This window comes from Nicotiana sylvestris, chromosome 6, assembly GCF_000393655.2.
Source record: "Nicotiana sylvestris chromosome 6, ASM39365v2, whole genome shotgun sequence".
Lineage (NCBI taxonomy): Eukaryota > Viridiplantae > Streptophyta > Magnoliopsida > Solanales > Solanaceae > Nicotiana > Nicotiana sylvestris.
The window spans coordinates 212562809-212574237 of record NC_091062.1 but is presented as its reverse complement, the minus strand read 5'-3'; the positions used below and the strand labels follow the sequence as shown (position 1 = coordinate 212574237).

The 11429-nt window shown below is 36.7% G+C and overlaps 1 protein-coding gene across 1 annotated transcript; it reads left to right on the top strand.

Annotated features, from left to right (window-relative positions):
- The first annotated feature begins 4350 nt into the window (after positions 1 to 4350).
- Positions 4351 to 5628, top strand: LOC138872025 (uncharacterized). The gene is made up of 2 exons (XM_070149971.1): positions 4351 to 5028; positions 5110 to 5628. Exons 1-2 carry the CDS (start codon positions 4351 to 4353, stop codon positions 5626 to 5628), a joined length of 1197 nt encoding a protein of 398 aa, XP_070006072.1.
- Positions 5629 to 11429: the final 5801 nt, after the last annotated feature.

Below are 11429 nucleotides of genomic sequence, written 5' to 3'. Positions count from 1 at the left end.
TCGAAAGTCTGCATGAATGACCATTCAAGACTCAAGATCAAGCTTCAGAAGACTTATAGATGGGAATCTTGTAACTCGTAGCTGGTAGGCTTAGTTAGTCTTTTTCATTTTTGATTTTGATGTAATAACAGGACCACGGACCGGAACCTCGACAGAACGGCACCTCGACCCACTCTCCAGCTCAGTATACTCCATCACCTCATTCATGTCTGAACTACACGTGGCCTGATTCCTTTATAGCCAAGGATATGTAGGCAGCTGAGATACCAGGGCTCGGTCACATTCTCCTTCCTCATAGTTTTGGTCTCCCTAAATAAGGGTCGGGTCAAAAAACTTGTCAAGTCGTTCTTTGTCTGAAAACTCTTCGTATTTCCAGTCAAAGAGGGGCAGCTGTAGACATGTAATTTTTGACCTTCCCCGAAATTTTATACTTTTTAGTGCATAGATGTTGGTTTTAGGCCTAATAACACTATTTTAATTTTTTTTTTGCTTTTTGCCTTATTCAATCTTAAAAATTAATAAAACTACAAAATATTTCCTTTTATTTTAGCTTATTGATATTTTTATAAAAGATAAAAAGAGAAGTTAAAAAAAATATTTTTACTTGGCTTAGTGTGATTTTAAGTTGTACATATTTAGTAAATATTGAGTAGTATTTAAATTTTTTTTAATTATTCCTTATTATTTTAGATAAAACTAGTATTTAGATTCATTTTTAGAATTAAAAATATAAAATATAAAAGGATGAAAAATGAAAAAAAAAACAAACAAGAAAAAGGAAAAGAGGCAAAAGAAGAGAGGAACGTGAAAATCAAAAAAGTGCAACGAAAATCAAATGAAATGTGGACCCCATCACCTTATCTCTCCATAACAAACTCCACATGCATCCCATTTTTTTAATTCCCACTCACTTTTTTTGCCAAGGGCCCCCCACAATTTCTCTTGGAAGATTCTCTTTCTTTCCAGAGAAATGAATATATACACACACACTGATATATAGACGGGAGAGCTCACAAAGAAAGATAAGAACAGAGAAAAGAGCTAGCCTAAAAATCTGGAAAAAACAGCCAAAACGGAAGATCCCAAAAACAGAAAAGAATCAGCGTCGTTTTCATCTTCATCATACCTTGCGAACAAACCCCTAAAACCCAACGACCCCGCCTTACTTCACTCAGCTCCAGAAATTCCTCATGGATTCACTCCAAAATCTACAGCCGTAGACCTGAAGTAGCGCCGCAGAACACTCATCGTTGCCTTTTCTTCTCTTCAACACCTCAGCCGCTGAACACACAACAGAGAAGGCCCCCATATTCTCCTCTAATTCTTCAACCATCTCTAACCTTGGACACCCCTGCTTCATTAAAAACAACCAGCAGCAACACACACAAGTAACTGTTGTTATTGTTGAGTTTTGTCACGGTTTCGGCGAGTTTCTGAGGTCTGGATCAGAGGTTCCGTTTGAGTTGCCGAGTTTCAATTCGTTGGAGGCTCTGTATTTAGACAAATATAGAAGAAATTTACAACTACTTGAGAAATTCTGTTGCAGGTGATTTGGTTCGTTTCTGTTGCTGGATTTTCCTGAATAATAAAGCGGTTGGTTCATCTTCTTGGTATATTGGGAAAGGATGTCACGTTACCTTTGTACTTGTAAAGAAAAGCATATATTTCATCTCGTAGATATTTGGGAAGAGAATTTTCTTTGCTAACATTCCTTTCCATCAGTATGTTTCTCTCTCTTCTTACCAACATTCATCCTTGCAAAAAATGATGAGTGGCATACCTTAAAAGATGTAAATTTGTCACTGCCATGATTTTGTACATATATGTGCTAGTAATAATATAGACGCTTTCTCTCTCTCTCCCTCTATATATATATATATATATATATATATATATATATATATATATATATATATATATTATTGAATTTCGTTGTTTGCTTTAGGTGCGTTAATTAGATAATTATCATGGCTATGGGTATGGTTCCCGTGACGTAGTTATGATTTGTAATTAATGAAACTCGGGTGTATATTTTATGTGACCCGATTCTAATTTTCAACAAGGTTAAATAGAATGTGTCGGGAACCACGAGTGCATTTCATGTAGCGTGACTTACGATGTATTTTAAATAACCTTGAATTAATTCCTTAAATGAATAAAAGTGGTTATAAAGTTAAAAATGCCCAATAGGTTTACAACGAGTAATAAATCAGGTAATTAGGCCAATAATAATAGCTGAGCGACCGTGGTAAAACCACGAAAACTGGGAATGCCTAACACCTTCTTCCGGGTTAACAAAATTCCTTACCCGGTATTCTGTGTTCGCGGACCATAAATAAGAGTCAACTTCCTCGGTTTAAAATCGAAGGATTTTAAACCGGTGACTTGGGACACCATAAATTATCCCAAGTGGCGACTCTAAATTTCAAATAATAATCCTGTTTCGATTGTCACTTAAATTGGAAAAAACCTTCTTATACCGCAGAACTTTTGGTTTTTATAGAACTGTATAAAAACCAAAACTTTTGGTTCAGGGTTCAGAATTCGAGCTTAGAATAACTGTTATAGTTGGTTTTTATTTATTATCTGATTTTTACGTGTTTGAGCCTAATGTTCTAAATGTCGTTTTTTACCGCTTTGATATTGTTGGAATTGTATATAAATTGTTACGAAACCCTCCTCTCTCTGAGTCTTCTAAATCATCTGGGAAGTGTGCACTTCGTGTGACTTCTTTTTTGTTAGAGTCATATCCCAATTTTAGAACGAGGTTCGGATAAGTTGCAAAGCCGGTGAAGCTTCTGTATTCCCGGTACGCTGCCCCCTTCGGCTCGAGCTGTCCAATCGGGTAAGGTAGGTCTAGAATAATACACCCAGGTTTTAAACCTAGAATAACATAGCCTCATGCTGGATCCCTAGTAGGAACGTTTTGTTTGCATCACGTGCATTTGATTTTGGGGACTCAACACAGGGGTTGGGTCCGTCTAGGACAGGTGTACCCAAATTAAAGGACCATCCTGATGCATCTTATGTGCTACTTGCATATATGTCTGTTTCAGCTTGCATGTTGACTGACTTCTAGAATAGGGAAAGAAAATGAAAAAAGAAAAAGAAAAAAGGAAATGAGAAAAAAAAAGAGCGAGTAGTAGGTATTTAAAAATTTTCGAAACTCTGCCAAATTTTGAAAAAAAGAAGAAAAAGAAAGTAAGTCAATATTTTCAAAAGTCATGTTTCCTCTATTCTGTCAAAACTGCTAACTACGTTGGTCTGATTCTCACCGGATGTGAGATACGTAGGCAAACCTAATCGGTTCCGGCCCACAATTTTCAAAAAATCCAAAAATATTTTTCATTACTTGCTTTTAGACCCCAATTTTTTATAAAATACAAAAATATTTTCTTTTAATTTCTTCTCACAATCCAAAAATATTTTCGTTCTTCTTTCAAAAATTGAAAAGAAAATTCAATATTCAAAAATAATTTCTTTTTTCTTTAGAAGTATTTCTTTCATAAATTCAAAATAAAAGTCCAAAAATTCAAAAATATTTTCTTTCTTCTTTAGAAGTTTTTCTTTCGAAATTCCAAAAAAAAAATCATTCTTCTTTAGAAGCCTTTCTTTTCAAAAATTCTGAAAAAAAAAATCAAAATTAAAATCCAAAAATATTCTCTTTCTTCTTATAAGTCTTTCTTTCGAAAATTTAAAAGAAAAAAATTTAAATTCAAAAACCAAAAAAGAAGATTTAGTTTATTCCCTTTATTCTTGATCTTCCCGAACTACGCAAGATCTGATTCATGTTCCCACATGATACGTAGGCAACCCACATCAGGTTCGATCACCATTAAAAAAATAAAAAAGAAAAAGAAAAAAAATGATGATAATAATAAGGACTGACTGAGTCCATTCTAACGTATCTTTTGTTTTGAATTATGAAGAAAGTTTAAGGTGGTTGGTTTTTGGTAAGCTGGCCACACAAGATTCAAGAAAAAAATATCAATGACAACTGACATCAAAGTTGTTACAAATGCTCAAGAGACTCAAGGTCAGAGGGTTCAACAAAAGTCTACTGTGGTTGAGAAAAATAGAATACTGAAACAACAAATGACCAAAATGTGTCAAGCATGGGCCAATGGCCAAGGACAACCTCGTCATGAGTCACAATTTGCTATCCAGCAAGAGCAGTACCACTCTTCTGAGTACCACTCGTACCTATTTGAGCTTCCTGCAAACATTGAGAAGCCTACCCGAAAGATGGCACAAGAAGAAATGACCCAAAGACTGAAAAGCTAAGAACAACAATTAAAAAACATGTAAGGGTTGGCAGGCCAGAAGAGTATTGCCTTCACGGATCTATGTATGTTCCCCGATGTTCGTTTGCCACTGGGTTTCAAGATCCCCAAATTTGAAAAGTATGATGGACATGGAAATCCCATGGCCCACCTGAAAAAGTATTGCAATCAACAAAGAAGTGTGGGAGGAAAGGAAGAATTACTTATGGCTTATTTTGGGGAAAGCCTTACGGGTGTGGCCTCCGAATGGTTTATGGATCAAAACACCTCTCACTGGTATGTCTGGGATGACATGGCCCGAGCCTTTGTCAAACAGTTCCAATACAACATTGACATTGCCCCAGACCACAATTCCCTTTCAAACCCGAAGCAGAAACCAACTAAAAGTTTCAGGGAATATGCTATTAAATGGAGAGAACAAGCAGCTAGAGTTAAGCCACCCATGGATGACCACGAGCTAATCACTGTCTTCTTTAAGGTTCAAGAGCCAGATTACTTCCAAAACATGATGTCCGTAGTTGGAAAATCCTTCTCGAAAGCAATCAAAATGGGAGAAATAGTAGAGAATGGCCTTAAGACGGGCAGGATTATAAGTCAAGCAGTTCTCAAAGCCGCAACTCAGGCTTTCCAGATTGACTCCGATAATTTTGGTAACACGAATGAGAAGTTTGAAGAAATCATGATGACATCAGGGTCGAGAAGAGGTCCCAGGAGAACATCTCGAAGGTATGAGCAGCCTTCTCAGGTTTTCCATGACTCCCCTAAGTACTATTAGCCACCTCAGAACCCTCAATACTCTGTTGCTTCACCTCAGTATGTTCGCCAGCCACCAAAACACCCTAGAAGGCGAGCACAAGCATCGCAAAATCTCCTCCAGCCTCCACAAAATTTTCAAGTACCCTATAAGCCACATCCAAGCCAGGGATATAGAGCGGAACAAAGGTTGAAAGCTAATTTTATACCAATAGGAGATTCTTCTGCAAGCTTGTTTGAGAAGTTAAAGCATTACGACATGATTGCACCCATTCCTCCAAATCATGTGGACCCACATGCAAGAAGTTTTGACCCTTCTAAAAGGTTTGAATACCATTCCAATGCCCAGGGGCACGATATTGAAAGTTGTCAGGATTTGAAAAGAGAAATAGAAAGGATGATCCAGAAAAAATTGATTGTGATCCAAGACAGTAACACCCAGAATATCACGCAGAATCCTTTACCTGTACATTATGATGCACACTTTATGGGGATGATACCTAGTGACATGGAGTATGAGAATCCTCTCGGGAACTTGCCGACTGAAATCAGAGAAGACCATGGTGATTCTGATGAGCATATTTGTGGTTAAATGTCAACCTTAACAATTGAAAAGTCTTTCTCTCATCACTAAGAAGGAATCTTGGTAGTTTGTTTTGATGTTTTTTCTATTATCTAGGTTATTTCAGGGTTGTAATCCAGATTTTATTTGTTTTATTGAGTCAAACCCTTCTATCTCTCTATTTCGTTAGTGTGAGTCTTGTATGCATGTTTTGTAGCTATTTTCATTTGCCGAGTTATTTTAGGTCTATAACTCGGATTTTAGGTTGTTTGTCTTGTTGTTTACTCAATAAAATAGAGTTTTTCCTTCTATGTCATTCCATGCTCAGTTCTTTTCCCGCTAGTTCTAAAAACATGACATGCATGGAAAAAGTTGGGCCAGATCTTAGAAACTGATTTAATCTGGAATTGGATAACTAAAAAAACACTTTTGAGGATGAATAAAGAGTTGAAATACTTTGAAATTAAGGTCATGTAAAATTCACCTTCAAATCATTGTGAAGATCGGACTTGAGGATGTTTAATCAATTGAAGTTTGTGGGAAAGTTTGACATTAAGGGATGGAAAGTGTCTTGTGACCACAGCACACCAATAAATATGTTCACCAATGTTGTGATCACAAAAGGATACCATGATTGGCATTCTTGAGGCTAGGAGGCCCTTTTTCTGCTACCCAAACACTTTATACCCTCTGTCACCCCTTTGAGCCTGTGTTATTTTCTTTGACCACCGTCTTTTGGAATCAAGTTTAGAGTCAAAAGTAAAAAAAATGAAATAACAATAAAACTCCATGCCCCAAGAGTACAAACTGGGGAAGCTTTTAGAAAGTTCTAAGTGAAAAAAAAAGTAGAAGAAAAGAATTGTTAAAGGTCCATGCCCTCAAAAATAGACGTTGGGGCAAACAAAAAAAGAGAGAGAAAAAAGAAAAAGAAAAAAGAGAAAAAGAAAAAAAAACAGAAAGAAAGATGAAAAATAGTTTAGGACAGATGTTTGAACTACGTTCGATCTGATTCCTTAAAAAAAAGGATACGTAGGCAGCCTCACGGTTTGGTCCAACTAAATAAGAATTCAAATAAATAAATAAATAATCCCAAAACAATCCCCAATAGCTGAAACTAGGACAGAGATTTTATTTCACTTTTGAAAGAGTCGATTCCAATAATTGTAAGTCAACAATCCCTTTACTTTTAGTCTAATTTGAGCCTTCATGATGTCCTTTCTTTCCAACCCTATCCAAAATCCTTCCAAATAAATACATCCCGATATGCCTTCAATAATGCCAAGAGAAACATGCAATAAGCAACGGTTGTCATGCAGCATAGAACACTGTTAAGTTGCTCAAGAAAGCAACAGAAAAAAGTGAGAAAGAAAAAATGAGAGAGTCTAGCTAGTGAAAACCTTCACGGGCACTGTAAGGCGATGGTAAGCAGAGATAAACAAATGAGAGAGACTTTTGGTGAAAATCCCTCGGGGCGCCACTAGTTGAAAGTGAGTCGTGAAGCTGATGCAATGGATCGGCACGAACAAGCCCAACTTCAAAAGGTCATAAGAATAGTAAAAGGGAAGAGTGGATTAGTTTGGTAGATCGACCGTTAAGTCCAAAATACATGTCATAATTATTAAGGCTAGTTATTGGAAAAAAAAAGGAAAAGAAAAAAAAAAGAAAAAAGAACTCTTCCTTCTGTCCTTCCGACATGGGCATTTCTTGTTAATACTTGTTTCTTTGCATCATTCTGTTTTTTACTATGAGTCAGTCCTTGTCAAAAGAAGCGAGAAAAGATTTTAAAATCTGCTACCAGCTTTTCAGTTGCACAAAGTAAATTTGGCCAGCACACTTAGTTGTTACTGTCAACATGTCTTGAAGATTCATGCAAAGGCTTCCCCAAAATACTCTTGTCAGCCTACTTGGTGCAAGCTAAGATGATTGGTGATTCTCTCTGACAGACAAATTGCTCAAAAAGCAGGAAGTCATTCAAGATATCAGAAAAGGTCATCTAAGCAAAGATATCCAATTGGAATAAGGCTAATTGAGCCACAAAAACAAATAGTATTGGGTGTGAAACAATTAGGGTTGATACAGAGTAAAAGCCTCTTAAAATCGACTCAAGCTGATTGAGCAGAAGCCAAGCTGCCGAAGACTCAAGGCCACAAACCGACCACCATTTTCAAAACTGACAAATTTTTCTTTGTATGAAACAGGAACAAAGCAGTGCAAGAAAAGTGGTTCAAAAGAAAAGAAAAAAAGGAAAAAAACAAAAAGAGAAGAAAAAGAAAAGAAGAGAAGAGCCGACAAAAGGAAGTTTCTCAAATCATTGCCTTTATTTGTCTTGCTATTGTGCATAAAATTTTGCCATTGATCTTCACATTTTCCCCCCTAGGATAAAAAGTCCTAGTCTGATGGATTTTTCTCCCAATAAAAATCTTAGTCTGATGAATTTTTCTCCTAAGATAACAAAAAAAATACATAGTCTGATGAACTTTCTCCTAGCATCAAAATCTTAGTCTGATGAATCTTTCTCCTAAGATAGAAAACCTAGTCTGATGAACTTTCTCCTAGGATAGAAATCTTAGTCTGATGAATCTTTCTCCTAAGATAACAAAAAAAAAGACTTAGTCTAATGAATTTTATCCTAGGATCAAAATCTTAGTCTGATGAATCTTTCTCCTAAGATAGAAGACCTATTCTGATGAACTTTCTCCTAAGATAGAAATCTTAGTCTGATGAATCTTTCTCCTAAGAGACCAAAAAATGGACCTAGTCTGATGAACTTTCTCCTAGGATAGAAATCTTAGTCTGATGAATCTTTCTCCTAAGATACCAAAAAAGAAAGAAAGAAAAAACGACCTAGTCTGGTGAACTATCTCATAGGATCAAAATCTTTGTCTGATCAATCTTTCTCCTAAGATAGAAAACCTAGTCCGATGAATTTTCTCCTAGTATAATAATTTTTTTTTAAAAAGGGGAAGTCTAAATTTGAAAAAAAGAGGGGTTAATTTTTAGTTTTCTTAAGTTATCAATGTTTAGTTTTCTTGAAATCAGGGACCACGCCTGGATAATAGGGTCAGTCTTTACTTTAGTCAAGCTTAGTTTATAGTTTTCCGCAAGCTCAATCACTTTTAAGAGACGCACATCCAAGTCGAGTCATTAATTTTACTCTCATCATTGCATCCTTCATCAACATCGTAGGTGATTTATAGTTTTGCTAACAACTCACAAATCTTCCTAGTACAAACTGGGGCAGAAAAGTTTCTTTTGTCTTGTCTGTTTTATTGTAGTACCAAGCGCCCACTTGGAGAACAAGGGAACTCATTTCAGAATTCATTTGAAGTTTCAAGTCAGTAGCAGGCACCCACCTGGAGAACAAAGGGAAAGCAATTCAAGTATTAGTAATCAGGCGCCCACTGGAGAATAAAGGGAAATAGTTCAAGTCTCAAGGAGAAGCAGTGCAAATGTTTGTAATCAGGCACCCACCTGGAGAATAAAGGGAAAACAGCAATGTTCAAAGGAAGACATCTATCAGGAGCTCACCTGGAGAACAAAGGGAAAACAAGTCAAGTTTCGAGGAAAAACAGTGCAAGTATTGGAAATGGGGCACCCACCTGAAGAACAAAGGGAAAGCAGCAGTGTTCAAAGGAAGACGGTTCAAGTTCAGCAATCAAGCGCCCACCTGGAAAACAATTCAAGTTTTAGAGGAAAGGAAGACAACTCAAATGTTGGTAATCAGGCGCCCACCTGGAGAACAAAGGAAAAGTAGCATTGTTCAAAGGAAGGCAGTTCAAGTTCAGTAATCAGGCACCCACGTAAAAAATAAAGGGAAAACAGTTCAAGGAAAAACAGTGCAAGTATTGACAATCAGGCGCCCACCTGGAGAACAAGGAGAAGGCAGTCCAAGTTTCGAAGGAAGACAGTTTGAGTATCGGCAATCAGGCGCCTACTTGGAGAATAGGGGAATTCACCTCAGAATGCAAGTCAAGTCAGCAACAAAAGAAGCTCGAGGCAAGAATGCGAGTCAATAGTTCGAGATGATCAATAGAAGTTAGTCACAATCCATAATAAATAAAAAAAGAAAGAAAGGCAAGAAGTGAACCTAAATGCAGAAGTTGATGAAAGATGTGAGCTGCTCAAGGCATGACTGAAGTCACAAGCATGGTGTGGGGTCCGGTTTTGATCCGAAAAGATGAAGAAGAATGAACTAGCACCTGCAACTAGCAAGTGTCAAGGTTCAAATCCACAGTCTGCATGAAGGATCATTCAAGACTCAAGATCAAGCTTTAGAAAACTTATAGATGAGAATCTTGTAACTCGTAGTTGGTAGGCTTAGTTAGTCTTTTTAATTTTTGATTTTGATGTAATAACAAGACCGCAGACCAGAACCTTGATAGAACGGCACCTCGACCCACTCTCCACCTCAGTATACTCCATCACCTCATTCACGTCTGAACTACACGTGGCCTGATTTCCTTATAGCCAAGGATATGTAGGCAGCTGAGATACCAGGGCTCGGTCACATTCTCCTTCCTCATAGTTTTGGTCTCCCTAAATAAGGGTCGGGTCAAAAAACTTATCTAGTCGTTCTTTGTCTGAAAACTCTTCGTATTTCTAGTCAAAGAGGGGCAGTTGTAGACATGTAATTTTTGACCCTCCCCGAAATTCTATACATTTTAGTGCTTAGGTGTTGGTTTTAGGCCTAAAAACGCTATTTAATTTTTTTTTCTTTTTGCCTTATTCAATCTTAAAAATTTTAAAAACTACAAAATATTTCCTTTTATTTTAGCTTATTGATATTTTTATAAAAGATAAAAAGAGAAGTTAAAAAAATATTTTTACTTGGCTTAGTATGATTTTAAGTTGTACATATTTAGTAAATATTGAGTAGTATTTAAATTTTTTAAAATTTTTCCTTATTATTTTACATAAAACTAGTATTTAAATTCATTTTTAGAATTAAAAATATAAATATAAAAGGATAAAAAATGAAAAAAAAACAAACAAGAAAAAGGAAAAGAGGCAAGAGAAGAGAGGAACGTGAAAAGCAAAAAAGTGCAAAGAAAATCAAATGAAATGTGGACCCCATCACCTTATCTCTCCATAACAAACTCCACATGCATCCCATTTTTTTAATTCTCACTCACGTTTTTTGCCAAGGGGCCCCACAATTTTTCTTGGAAGATTCTCTTTCTTTACAAAGAAATGAATATATACACACACTAATATATAGACGGGAGAGCTCACCAAGAAAGATAAGAACAGGGAAAAGAGCTGGCCTAAAAATCTGGGAAAAAGCAGCCAAAACGGAAGATCCCAAAAATAGAAAAGAATCAGCGTCGTTTTCATCAACCACCCTCCCTCCCCCCAACATCTTCTTCTTCTTCATACCCCGTGAATGAATCCCTAAAACCTAGACCCCGCCTTACTCCACTCAGCTCCAGAAATTCCTCATGGATTCACTCAAAATCTACAGCCGTAGACCTGAAGTAGCGCCGCAGAACACCCATCGTTGCTTTTTCTTCTCTTCAACAGCTCAGCCGTTGAACACACAACAGAGAAGGTCCCCATATTCTCCTCTAATGCTTCAACCATCTCTAACCTTGGACACCCCTACTTCACTAAAAACAACCAGCAACGACACACACAAGCAACTGTTGTTGTTGTTGTGTTTTGTTACGGTTCCGGCAAGTTTCTGAGGTCTGGATTGGAGGTTCCGTTTGAGTTGCCGAGTTTCAATTTGTTGGAGGCTCTGTATTTAGATAAATATAGAAGAAATTTACAGCTACTTAAGAAGTTCTGTTGCGGGTGATTTTGTTCATTTCTGTTATTGGATTTTCCTGAAT